Genomic DNA, 12,995 nt, shown 5'->3' on the forward strand with positions numbered 1-12,995 from the left:
CTTTAGTCAGGGCTCGGCGCCGCCACGGCCCCGCATTGCCGCGCGGCGCCTGCGGCGTGCCCCGGTTCCCCCGGCGGCGGCGGTGGCGGCAGGCGCGGCGGCGGGGAAGGCGGCAGGCACGGCTGCCCGCAGTACCCGACAGGCGGCGACTGCCGGGCCGAGCCGAGCCGAGAGCCGCCTCAATCCGCTGCCCTCCCCGCCCCTCCCCGCCCGCCCTTCGGGGCGGGGCCGGGGCCGTGGGCTGCCAATCAGCGTCCGCCTCTCTGCCAATGGCACCCTGGTCCCGCCCCGCCACCCACCACCACCTTCCCAGCCCGGGGGGCGCGTGACTCCGGTGTGTACGCCAGGCGAGTGGGGGCGGGGCCGATAGAGAGGCCGCGGCCAATGACGACGAGGTCTGGGGCCGGCTGGGCGGAGCCTCGGACGAGCGCAACCAATGGGGGCGCGGTGCGGCCGGCGGGCCGGGCCGGCGCGTGCGGCGCTCGGCAGGGCGGCTCGCGAGTCCCCGCTCTGCGGGACGGAGCGGTCGGGACAAGACGGGACGGACGAGACTAGACGCGCTCCCCTCTCATCCCCTTTTCCGCTCAGCCCGCTGCAGTGCAGCTGCAGTTGCCGCTGCCCAGGGACCTCACCAGACCGCTGGCGGTCCCGGTGCGCCGCCGCTCGCCCAAGTCCCCCACACAAGTAAGCGATCATGCAGCGCCCCCTGGCGGCCCCGCGCTGCGCTGTCCTGCCCATCCTAGTCCGATCAAGCGGAGAGCATCCCCTCGCCCCTCGGCGCCATTCCCCCGGCAGCGGACACAACGGCTCCTCGGGGTTGCCCTGTGTGCTCGGGGTCGCGCCCTTGGCATTGGTTCTGCTGGCAGCAGGAGACGGCGATGGCTAAACCGGCACCGTCTCGTCGTACTCGTACTTGGCTCTGCCGCGAGCCGCCGTCGGTGCGGTACAGCGGGGAGTCATTCATCCGTCGCTCCGCCCTCCGAGCTCCCCGTCTAGCACGCCGACATCTCCCGGGCTAGGTCGTTCCTGCGAGCGAAACGAAACGTTACGTTAAATGTGAACGGGCTGCTCCACTCTTCTCTCTCACCCCCGTCTTCTGCTCTTCTGCCTGGGGCACCTTCAGCCTCCTAAAATTAGACAAAACCCTATGACAAGCCCTAGCATGAGTAGGGCTGGGACTGTGGAGCTCCCACCAGGGACCATCAAAACCTCTTCAGGCTGTCTGCTTCTCTCTGCTCATCCACAGTGCATGAATGCATGATGGGCTGATGGGCCCCGATTCAGGAAAAAAAAAACATAATTTCAGTGTGTGCTTAAATTCAGTACCAAGAGCCACTCTGCTTCCAAGGCCTCGGCTGCTGTGCCACAATCCCAGCTAGACATCTCTACAAGCACCTGAAAGGAGGCTGTAGCAATGTAGGGGACAGCCTCTTCTTCCACACAAGTGACAGGACAAGAGGAAATGTCCTCAGGTTGTGCCAAGAGAGGTTTGGGTTTGATATTAGGAAAAAATTCCTCACCAAAAGGATTGTCAAGCATTGGAATACTCTGTCCAGGAAAGTGGTGGTACTTAAAAGTACTTAGGTACTCTGGAGATACTTAAAAGACATCTACATGCAATGCTTAGGGACGTGGTTTAATTGTCTTGACTTGACAATGCTGAGGATGATCTTAAAGGTCTTCTCTAACCTAAATGATTCTATGACTATCACTCCACCATGTGATTAGCAACATACAGCACAGGACATAGTGTAGCATCCTAGACAGCCAGATACTAACAGCTGTGGGAGCATCCAGTATGGCTTGTGGTGGCTGAGACTGCACTTTGGGTTTTGGGGTGAACCTTTAGAGGAGACAGAACAGCTTCCCTGCCGTATAAGTGCTCGGAAAATGGAAGAATAGAGGACCATGCAGCACAACCCAGTATGGTGGCAAGCAGAGCTCTGGAGGCTATAGCCGCAAATCTTTCCTGACCCCAGAGCTCATTCAACTCAGTCAGGACGAATTCTGCAGGTCTGCTTTCCCAAGGAGACAACAGATGACCCTGAGCCACAGCAACTCCCTACTCAAGTCAGTGAGCAGAGACTCAGGAATCACTTCCCTCTCACTTCAGGGTGAATCAGATTTACAGCTCCTGCCCTCACAGCACCTGTGTGGGAGGGAAGAGGGAAGACTACAAATGCTGCAGAGCTTTGCACAGGGAGAAGGGGATTTGGCCCATCTCTACAATCACCAAAACACTTTGACCAAGTTCTTGGACAGGTTGTTTTGGGGTTCCTCACATGGGATGAGGCTGTAGGACCTCCTTTTTACACGGTTTGAAGGCTAAAAACCCCCAGGCAAGTCACCCCCACACCAACAGCCTAGCAAGGACCCTTACTCTAGTGCTCAAAACCAGTCTAGTGCTCTCAGTTGCTTCCTCCCAGAAATGCTGAGAACCTGGAAAAAGTGAATGCTTTGCAAATGCAGTGGTATTTAGCTCTGACCTTTTTTCGTATGCATGCCAGAGGGGGGACCTCACTGCAGGAGCCTCTCTCCCCAGGCATGCTGAAAAGTGCTGAAAGGCCCTGGCAGGGAATTATGCCTTTTTAATGAAGGGCTTTGCAGGTAGGACCCCCGCACCTCATCTGCTCTTCCATTCATGCTGGGAAGTTTCTCTTTGATAGCAGGAGCTAATTGCTGCAGACCTGCTGAGATGGGCTGTCTGAGGACTTTGAGAAAGTCTTTGTAAGTAACTGCAGAAGAAGACTATGTGGGAAGGGATTAAACTACATCTTAGTTGGATTTTCAGCAGATCCTTCCTAAGGTCACATCAGTGAGGTTACTCCACACAATTTCAGAGCTCCTCTCACCTATTGAGTCACAGCCACCTCCAAGGCTGGTCTTCCAGGGAGACCTACCTGAAACCAGATAATCAACACATCCTGTTGATTCCAGATAACACCAAGGATTACTTCTTTTTCAGTCATGGTATAGCTCTAAACTTACCATGTTTTGTACACCCAATAGGTCAGACTCGTAGTCTTGTCTAAAGCCAAAAGGACAGGATAGCAAGGTGACTTTCCAGGAAACCATATTTCTGGGCATTGTTTAATTTCTAAACTGTAAATTAATTGCTCCTCTACTCTGTTGATGACAGGGGGCAAGTTAAGCATTTGGACTGTCACATCTGTTTCTGGATTTCCTGTCACTGTGTGACAGTCAGGAGTTACCTGGCCGCTTACAATTTCCATTCCAGATGTTCCTGAAATGCCTCCACACCATCTGAACCCTTCTCAGCCACTGCTGCCACAAAGCATTCTTGACACTCACCCACATTTCTTTTCAAACTCAAAATATTTAACTGTTTACTTTTTATCTTCCTCCATGACACAGCAAGATGCTGTTTGAAATGCAGCAAGGAGAAATTTAGTCCCTCCTGGAAAATCAGTGTGTGAGGAGAGGTGGGAACAGTCTCCCCTTTCTGAATTCAGTTGCTTACCCACTGCTCTTCAGCAGCCCTCAGCCTTTCCCAACCAACCTCTGTGGACCAGGTCATGCAGGATTCACAAGGCAGCAGGAGCAGAACCCATCACCTCCCACTGAAGCCTCAAAGTCCTCACCTCTTGCTCTTCACCCACTGTGGGTCATGGACACCCAGGTTTCTGCTTTTCCAGAAACACTGCATTTCCCTGCAAAATTCCATAGGCTTAATGCAGACAACTCTCAGCTTTCCCACCAGATGGAGTCCAGGGAAAAACAGAAACCCCAGTGGTACTGCACAGGGAAAGGAAGAGAAATTCCCATCTCCTGGAATAGATGTAGGGCTGCAAGCATGGGGCATTGTACTTTGAGCATGGCCCCTCCTGAATGCAAGTAACAGGGACATCCCTCTGCACCTCGCGTGCTATGTTGTGGTCTTCATGGAAAAGCAGGGCTGGCAGAGCTCTCAGAAGGTGACCAATCCTCTTGCCCACCACCTTGTGGAGATGTTTTGTTTGGGACCACGTTACTGAGCTGCCTAGCTGGCAGGGACTCTGCCTGGTGGATGCTAGCAGATCTGTGTCAGGGGTTAGCACAGGGAGATCAAAAGAAGCAAGAAAGCAACTGGACTGCTTACTGCTGTGCCTTTTGCATCTCAGAAGCTTTTATGCCTCAGCTGCAGGCTCCCCAAGACGTCAGATTGGAGCCAGGCTCACACAGAGGGGTGCATGCTGCAGGGTCAGGCTCTGCATGGCACTGGGGCCTCCTCTCACACTCCAGTTTGCCAAGCTGCCTTCTGCAAATGTCTCTGCTCTGGTCTGTGGGCCCAACACCAGCAGGCAGCTGCTGCCAAACCCATGTCCTGTCATCACACATGTAGGAACTCATGACCTCTTTCCCACAGAGACAGTCCCTGTCTGTGTGTCCATGTGTCCAAGCCATGCAGCTGCTGCCACAGAAATGCTGCCCATCCTCACCACAACCAGGCACAACATACCCCACCAGCCTCACCAGGAAAGCACAGCACCCTACAACCGCTGTGGGCCTGGCCACGAACACATAACCTTTGAGCTCAGACATTTATTTGCTCTCTGATGGAAGCCACACGCCACGCAGGGCTGTATCCTCCTGCCCTGCTGGCATCCACCAGGGCACCGCTTGCCACTCAGCAGCATCCTCAGGGACCACAGGTGCCACCAGGACAGCAGGCAGGACCAGGGGCTGCAAGCTGCTCCAGTAGCTTGAAGGGATTGCAGATCTTCTCCTGGAGAACAGAGAACAACCCAGGGCAGGATCAGGCCAGAGGGAAACAAGAGGCACCCTGGGAAAGTGGCATTTTCCCATAACTGTGCTCTTTGCCAGCAGGACAGCCCAAGCAGATTCTCCACAGCTAGCACTGGAGTAGCCCCGGTCACTCCAGCAGTTTTTTGTGATGTGAGCAGGAAGCCAAGAACTTCTCTGGGGCTTCGGCCCTGCTTTTATCTGAGAAATGCCTCCTGCTTGGATAGGGACCCAAGAACATGTCCCCCTCCCCAAGTACAAGGCTGTGTTTCAGGGACACACAGCTGCAGGGTGTTATCTTCCTTGCCTCTTCTGGCCCATGTACAGCCTAAAGGGCCCACCAAAGAGAGGAAGAGACAGGCTTCCAGCAGATAGAGGCACTTTGTGCTGCAGGATCAGGGCTGGCAGCTGGTAGCTAGGGTCAAGCTCCTATCAGTAGGTGGGAGGGCAATGAGCAGAAATGAGTCATAGGGATGGGCCTTCACCTCCCTGGAGAAGCCTGTCCCCAAATGTTTCACCAGGGAAAGGATGTTTCCCCCTGGTAGATATTGGGCAGGTCTAGCTGTCAGCCTCAGCAGCCCCCACAGACATATTGTGGAAGCAAGGGGCTCTCGTACCTGGTGGTTCAAGCAGACCCCTGCTTTGGAAGGCTCCAATCCCTGCTGTGGAGCAGTTGCCCAAACTCAGGCACCAGGTACCACCTCTGGTGCCCCATGAGTTCCTGCCTAGCCCAGAAGGACTCAGGTCTCTTGGTCCTATGACACAGCCCCACTGATGCCCCAGTGTAACTCTGATGCCACAGGACAGCCATGTTCCCATCCCCAAACCCAGCTGCGAGGCTGCCTGCTACCAACCTTCACTCCCTTGCAACAGCAGCCTTGCAGTGCAGTAGTGTTGGCTTGGACCAGGAACTCCTTTGCAAACCTGGAGCTCTGCAGGATCATGGCCATCTCAGCATCCACATCCACCGCTTCTCCTTTCTGGGAGCAAAGGGACTGTGGTTCAGGGTGCATGTGGCCCAGGAGACACTAGCCACCCAGACAGATGGGAGTGATAGCAAGGACACAGCCTGGCCCAAAAGCTCGAGAAACACTCACAATGGCCTAACATCTGCCTTTTAACCCTCCTGTGAAACCACCGTGGATATCCTGGTCATGCCTTCAACCCAATGCAATGCATGGGTCTGGATCCTTTTCTCACCCCTTTTGCACCTTTCCCTGGTGTATACAGCCCTTTTGCTCTCACCCACCATGCCCTCTACCAAAGCTTAGCCCCAAAATCATAGAGCTTCAGCAGCTTTACCCCACCCCCACAGACCAGGACTGCTTGGCATCTTGGGGGACGCCAGTGTGCCTCCCCACACCTTGAAGGTGAAGTTGGCGTCAAACACCAGCTCTCGTTCGTGCCCCACGATTCCACCACTGTAGGTGACCTGGCTCGGCCCAGCCTGGCTGCCATCTGGCACCTTAAACAGGCGGAAGGTTGCAGAGACAAAGCGGCAATCTCCTTTGGGAAAGAGGTTGGTGTCTTGGGTACCAAGTGCCTGGGCTGGGACCCTGCAGAGCCTGGGATCCCAGCACAGCTCCCCACAGCTGACCAGCGCCAAGAGTCCTTAATCAGACCCTCACCAACAATGTTCTCCAGCTCCTTGCAGCCAATGGTGACAGGGCTGGCAGAGACCAGGCATGGGGTTTTGAACCCCACCTCCTTGGCAATGCTGTACAGGTCTTCCCAGTATAAGGCTCCTGCTAGGCACTCCCCTAGCACAAGACCATGGGTAGAAGTGATGAAGACAAAAGTCTAGTCCCATCCATCCCACACCACCCCCTCCCTGGAGCACTACGCACCCCACAGCACCCTGTGCTTCCAGATGGTCTCACTCAGGTGCTGGCTGGCGTAGACATCACTGAAGTACATCTCTCCCCCAGGCTGGAATGCAGCAAGGAGTGAAAGGAAACCCCAAGAAGCAATGGGACAAAACAGGCAGGGAGAATTGGGTACCCCCCCCGATGCTACCCTGTTTGGGATCCTCTGCACAGGTGCCCTCCCCTGGCTCAATCCTGCATCCCTACCTTGCTGGATCCTATTTGCTGCATTCCAGTGGCACCTCAACAGCAGGTTCGCCCCAACTCTGCTCTGTTCCTGCCACAGGAACCAGGCTCAGCATTACCTTTAGCACACGGTAGGCTTCATGCAGCACAGTCCTCTTGTCAGGGGTGAGGTTGATCACGCAGTTGGAGCTGGGGAGGAGACCAAGACTCGTTTGCACCCTCTTGTGTGCTTAGCACCACTGGCTCTTACATGTCACATCACTTCATGCAGGATTTGGAGACACCAATTTGACCATGAAAAGGGCAGCTCCAGCCCAGACTCTGCCTTGAGATGCTCCCTTTCCTAACAGGTGCTCCCAGTGAGATGCAGACACAGACCCCATCCCAAGGCCCTGAGGAGCAGCAGCAGAGGGGGTAGCAGTGCCCTGTGCAGTACCTACATGATAATATCATAGCTCTCATCAGCCAGCCCAGCGTCACCCAGCTTCTCTATGTAGCCCTGGAGGAACTCCACATTTGGCTTTTGGTAGCCAAATTTGTCCATGTGGTAGGAAATGTGCTTCTTTGCAAGCTCAGCCTGGGAGCAGGAAGGCAGTGACAGTGGGTTGATGCTGGGGGGAAAGAGGGGAATCCCTGGCTACGTGTGTACCTGGTCCTTCGTCATGTCTATCCCTGTGACATGGCCTTGCTCCCCAACCAGCTGGCTCAGCAGGTAGCAGTCTCTGCCACTGCCACTGCCCAGGTCCAGGATCCGGCATGACTCCAGGGACTCAGGGATCACCAGACCACAGCCATAGTACCTGGAAGGATGCTGAGCTGGGCAGAAGTGTCCCTGCAGTATGGCGGTCCAGGGGGCTGCAGCCCATGGGGAGGCAGCAGCAGAGGGGAGACCTTAGGGTTTACCTGGCTACCACCTCCTCGTGGACATGCTCCAAAGCATCTCTCACCACTTTGGGAAGAGGCCTGGCCAAGGTGACACACGCATTGGTTTTCAGGTCCTCTGACTTCTGCAGCTCTTTGCCATAGTAATCCTGAGATAAGAAGGTCAAAGGTCACCAAACTACAGCAAGGTGTGGCCGAGGTGCTCCCTAGGCACCAAAACGTGGGGACTATGCATTCAGCTTGCACACACTCCAGGTGCCCTCTGCCACTGATGCTCTCATCTGCATCCAGCTGCTAATCAGGCTAACAAGAAGCATCGCATTGTCCCCAGTGCCACTTGCTGCATGCACAGATGTATTTGTGCTGTGGGAAAATTTTAATTGCCGCTTGCAAGAACCCTGTAGTCTACCGGCACCGTTTCTCCAGCGAGAGGTGCCCGGGGAACAAGGATAGGGAAACGCGAAGTTGCTCAGCTCCCCATGCCTGCGGGAAACGGCGGCAGATCAGCCGCCCACACCTGATAGTTTCATCTGCGCCCCGAAACAAAATGCTCTGTGACCGCAGCAGGCACCGCGGCACAGCCTGGGCTCGACCCTCCTGCCCAGCCGCCCCGCCGGCCCCTGCCCGTGCTCCTCACCTGCACCTCCCGATGGATCTGCTCTCGCAGGGGGCCGCCACTGCCACAGGAAAGCGGAGCTGGTGCCGGACACCACATCACCGGCACTGCGCCTGGCCCTCCCGAGAGCCCTGAAGCGTCCTCTATCCCCAAATATAGGAGCACCTTTTGGCCAATTCCCCCTGCTCCCCCCCCCCGGCAGTACCCAGCGAGACCCTCCAAACGTGCAGCGTAGTGGAACGCTGCTAGGGAGACCTGATAATCTTCCCCTCACACCCAGTCCCAGCTCCTCTGAAGAAACGAGCCCCCAGAAAATTCCCTGCAGGGCAAACACACACACCCGCACCCCGCCCCGCTTTGCAGAGAACCCTCCATCCCAAGGGACGCCGGGGAGGCCCCTGGACCCGCAGCAGTAGCCCCACGCCTCGGGGCGCTATGGCGGCCGGATTCTGCCCGGCCTTGGCCACGCTCCGCCCCTACACCCTGCACCGCCCCAATAACCTTGCACCGCCCCGATAACCCTCTACCGCCCCAAAGACCCTGCACCGCCCCGACACTGGTTGCTGCCTGGTCCGCACACCGGGCACAGTGGCCCACAGCTTCCCCACACCCAGAGAAGCTTGCCCTTCTCCGATGAGAGTAACGCTGCCATCACCCACGGTCCGTGCCCATGCCCACTGCCTCTTCGTACCTCCGCACCCCAAAAAACTACACCACTCCGCCTCCTGCCCCAATAGGTCTGCACCCCAGTGGCACAGCCCTCTTCCGGCTTGTCCCAAACGCAGGCAGACCCGAGTTTAATGCCGCGGGTCTGCTCTAGCCACCGCAGATGGGACCTTGGAGGGGACAACCACCTGCAGCACAGAACTGCATCTGCAAAGCCACCCCCCGAGCTGAAGCAGGCTAGCGGACACTTAGAGGACAAAGATCCACTGTCATTAAGTCTCCTCACTCCTCACAAGGACCACCAGCAATGGCATTCAACACCGATTCCACTGCATTTTGGTGGTGGTCAGGGCAGCTTTTATTCTCAGTTGCAGATTCTATAGCAGCTCAGGGGAAACACTCATCCCAAAGCATACCTGCAAAGCTGGGGAACAGGACCCCTCCAAGGCAGAAACACCCCCATGGTCCCTGGGCTAACAGTGGGGGAGCAGGAGTTGTGTTACACCAGATGAAACCCAGACAGGCAGTGGCACTGGAGCAGATGGTGAAATGCAGCAGATGAGAAGGCTCTATAGCACAGGAGCCAAACCCCAGCAGTGCTCTAGCAGGAATGTGACAGGCCAATGCCTGTTTCCAGCCTGCCTTCTCATATCAGCTGATGAAAAGCACACTCAAGCAAACAAGTGCTTCCCATGTGCTCCAAGTGCTCCAGATAAGCAATTTACCAAAAAAAACCTCAGTATTTATACTCTGGGCCGGATGTTGCTCCCCGAGACGTGAGCAGGAGCCTGGTCACTAGTAACCCAACACCAGAGAGTGCAGAACTACACACACCAGCTTGTGATGCTCTCCTGCCTGCTTCCTGGTCAGGCCTTTGGATACCTTCCCAACCAGATACAAGCATACACCACAGCCAAGGCTGCTTCACCAAGAGCTGGAGCAGCAGCCCAGAAAGAGGAATGCAGCTGAAGGCCAAGGGCCATGTAGATGGGTTGTCAAGGGGATGAAATTCCAAAGTCTGGCAGAGTGGAAAACAAGATAACCTCCAAGCAGGATGCTGGCCAAACCATGTCCAGCTGCACCAGTAACAGGGCTGTGTGCCCAGACTCATCTCTTCAGAAATCCTGGGCTGGGACTCACACCTCAGTCTATACTGAAGCACCTCTCTCACCCACCCAGGCACTTACAGCTCCCACTGATTAACATGCCCTAAATTGTACTATGTCTAAATACAGATCAGTGTCACACTGCAGGCACCTGCATTTAGAACCCATGGCTAGACTTTATTTCTTTCATGGGGTGCTGCTGTGGGCTGAGTACCTCACGCTACACGGGAGGGAAGTGGACACAGGAATTGTGGGATGGAGCAAAGTTTCAAGTAAATTTGTTAGGTGCTGGTGAGCAGACAAGCATTGTGGAACAGAGATGTGGATGGAGGCACAGAAGAGGGGGCCACATGTCCAGAAACACAAAATCTGTACATATCCCAGCTGACATTCAGCATCATCCAGACATAGGTCTGAACCTCAGGGTCTGGAAGAAAAAGGACACTTCACTGCCCTCAGTGCCAGTCGAGATGTCCTTGTGCCTTCTTCAGCTATGCTTCATTTCAGCAAGTGACTCAGCTGGTCCTGTAGGTTTGATGACTGCTCAACACTGGGGACCAAGCAAGAAAACATTCACAGTGATATCTGCTCCACATGGGATCCCATGGGATCGGAACAGCTCGGGTGCTGACACTACAGCACCCTGGGGTTCCACAACCCACCTCAGTGTCCCCACAAGGCAGAACTCATTTTGTGCATTCATAAGCAGACAGCTCTACCCTACACCACCCTCAGCTCCTGCCACAAAAACCTCACAAGTTCTATCACATTAATGAAACAAATGGAACCTCTGGTAAAAATCCTCCCTCCTCTCAAATTTCCAGCCCTTCACACTCCTGAAACACTCTCTTGATGGGCAAGATCTGCCAGCTACCAAAACCTTTCCACTCTATTTTCTCCCACCCTACTCCATCACTTTTCCCTTTGCATCAACCTCCACACAACCCCCAGGTCCTCCTGGCATTTCTTCAGCTGACTACTCACTTCTTCTGAATTGCTTCTTGCCTAGATGAGAAAAGGAGACAAAAAGAGCATTAGAAAAACAAAATCTCAGCAACTGGGTTCGTGTTATGTTAAGAAAAGGGACTTGATCAAAAGCTCAGGAAGCAAAACCTTCAGTGTGTTTCCAGATTAAGTTCTGAGAGGACAGCAGCAGCACTGGCTTCTCCCCCTTAGCCTTAGATGTGTCACACACTTTCAGAGGAGACACAGTACAGGAGGCAAAAATCTCAGCTGCCACCCCAAAACAGCCTGAGGTACACAGTGGGGCTGAAAAGGAGCTGGAAGATAACAGCTTTGAGAAGCCAGGCAAGAGGGATCAGTCTGAGTGGGCTTCATGCAAAGTCTTTAAATTGAATGGAAAGGGATTGAGGGATACATTCAGCTCCCTAAAAAGAATGTGGTGTCTCTACTTACTGGTACTGTAGATGAGTAGTTATTATGGCCATTTTCCTTAAACTCTGTGGAGAACAAGACAAAGGATGAATGTCTGATGGGAGCAGCTCATCAGAATGACAGGGCAAACTATGTCAGTGCCCCAGGGAGCTCCTCCAGCATAGCCATCATTGTACCACTGCACTTCCTCCGAAACACCCCCACCTGCATCTGCCAGCACTGGCACATTCCCCTCTTCCCAATGACAGGCACAAAGTGCTTCGTTACAACCTATGGCCCCCCTGAGATTTCTGGTAGAGACTGCACAGCTTAAGGGCTGTAGACTTGGGCTGGACACCAGAAGATCAGCCACACGATTTGGTTTAAGAAGCACTAAATTATTTTGGCCACCAGCCTTGCTGCCTGAACATGTTTCATTTCAGGGCTCCAGTACCATGTCTGAGTATCTGTTCTTAAACCCTCTTCTCTTTCCACTAGAAACACTACTGCTCTAACAGATAGGCAGAGCTTACATCTTCTGAGTGCAAGATGGCATCTTCTTGCATCACCATGTTTCTAGCAGCTTGACCCAGGAGCTAAAAGACAAACGAACAGAGCAGACTGAAAGGCAACAGCTCCGAGTTTGCTGAGACACTCGTGACAGCTACTCAGCAGACCTGCACGCAAAGCTGACGACTCGGGGGGCGGCGGGTGACACGGTGTGCGGCTGGAAGGGAGCACCGCGGTGCCGTGCCCACCCCTCAGAGCACTGGGGTTTGGGAGATCCAGAGGCACCGCTGCAGCCCGTCACTCTGGAGGGGGGAAACGACAGCCTCCCGCTTCCCACCACCTCCCCAGCGCTGCTACAAGCAGCCGGAGCGCGGGGACGCTGGCACCTGCGGCCCAACAGCAGTCCGGCCGTGCCCCGAAAGCCCTGCCACGCCCGCTGCCCGGGCCATGCCGTTGCCGTTCCCGTTCCCCGCCCGAGCTCAGGGCCGCCCCCTCCTCCGGACTACAGCTCCCAGCGTGCCCCGCACCGGCCGCCCGTTCCCGGCGGTCCTGCTCCGCAGCCGGCGGCGCTCGGCCGGGCCGCAGCTCCCCGGCTACGCCGCCCCGCCCAGACGATACCCCCAACAAGCGGGTGGTGACCGGGCCGGGCCAGGTCGCCCACTGTCCCCGGCTTCTTCTCGCCTCGCGGCCGCGCTGCATGCCGGGCCCTGTAGTCGGCCGTCCGGCAGCCCCCGCCGCTCACCTCTGCGCTACGGGAGCCCTTCAGCACCTGCTTGGTGAGGGCGATCACATCGGTGCCGCAGCTCGTCACCTTCTCGGTCAGAAGCCCCTTCACCGAGTGGCCGAAACGCGCCTGGGCGTCCGCTGCGCCCCCCGCCGCCATCTTACCCTGCCTGCGCCCCGCCTCGTCCCGCCGGGCGCCGCTACGGCGAGCGCCGGAGGCCGAAAGACTCGGGAAGGCGCAAGGCCCGTGGCGACTTGGGGCACAAACGTGGAGAGACAGTTTCTGCCTGGCGCCGGCCCCCTCGGGGCTCTTGCTCCCCTGTT

General features: G+C 55.9%; 2 protein-coding genes across 2 annotated transcripts; both read right to left on the reverse strand.

Annotated features, from left to right (window-relative positions):
- Nucleotides 1-4,628: 4,628 nt before the first annotated feature.
- AS3MT (arsenite methyltransferase) lies at nt 4,629-8,391 on the reverse strand. Its single transcript, XM_054382346.1, has 10 exons — nt 8,314-8,391; nt 7,698-7,825; nt 7,444-7,594; nt 7,235-7,371; nt 6,914-6,983; nt 6,591-6,672; nt 6,372-6,503; nt 6,107-6,249; nt 5,598-5,723; nt 4,629-4,726 (listed from the first exon to the last, which is right to left on the reverse strand). Exons 1-10 carry the CDS (start codon nt 8,389-8,391, stop codon nt 4,640-4,642), a joined length of 1,134 nt encoding a protein of 377 aa, XP_054238321.1. The 3' UTR covers nt 4,629-4,639.
- Nucleotides 8,392-10,240: 1,849 nt separating this feature from the next.
- Nucleotides 10,241-12,831, reverse strand: BORCS7 (BLOC-1 related complex subunit 7). Its single transcript, XM_054382438.1, has 5 exons — nt 12,691-12,831; nt 11,972-12,034; nt 11,481-11,524; nt 11,049-11,069; nt 10,241-10,614 (listed from the first exon to the last, which is right to left on the reverse strand). The coding sequence occupies exons 1-5, from the start codon at nt 12,829-12,831 to the stop codon at nt 10,563-10,565; spliced, it is 321 nt and encodes a 106-aa protein (XP_054238413.1). The 3' UTR covers nt 10,241-10,562.
- Nucleotides 12,832-12,995: the final 164 nt, after the last annotated feature.

The sequence above is a fragment of the Indicator indicator genome, chromosome 7 (genome assembly GCF_027791375.1).
Source record: "Indicator indicator isolate 239-I01 chromosome 7, UM_Iind_1.1, whole genome shotgun sequence".
Taxonomy (NCBI): Eukaryota; Metazoa; Chordata; class Aves; order Piciformes; family Indicatoridae; genus Indicator; species Indicator indicator.

Coding starts and splice junctions, on each gene's coding strand:
- AS3MT (XM_054382346.1), bottom strand. CDS start 8,391: ATGTGGTGTCCGGCACCAGCTCCGCTTTCCTGTGGCAGTGGCGGCCCC. Junction 6,984..7,234: donor GAGAGCTATGATATTATCAT/GTAGGTACTGCA, acceptor TCTCCTCCCCAG/CTCCAACTGCGTGATCAACC. Junction 5,724..6,106: donor ACGCCAACTTCACCTTCAAG/GTGTGGGGAGGC, acceptor CTTTGCTCCCAG/AAAGGAGAAGCGGTGGATGT.
- BORCS7 (XM_054382438.1), bottom strand. CDS start 12,831: ATGGCGGCGGGGGGCGCAGCGGACGCCCAGGCGCGTTTCGGCCACTCG. Junction 12,035..12,690: donor AGGGCTCCCGTAGCGCAGAG/GTGAGCGGCGGG, acceptor TTTGTCTTTTAG/CTCCTGGGTCAAGCTGCTAG. Junction 11,070..11,480: donor ACTACTCATCTACAGTACCA/GTAAGTAGAGAC, acceptor TTTCTCATCTAG/GCAAGAAGCAATTCAGAAGA.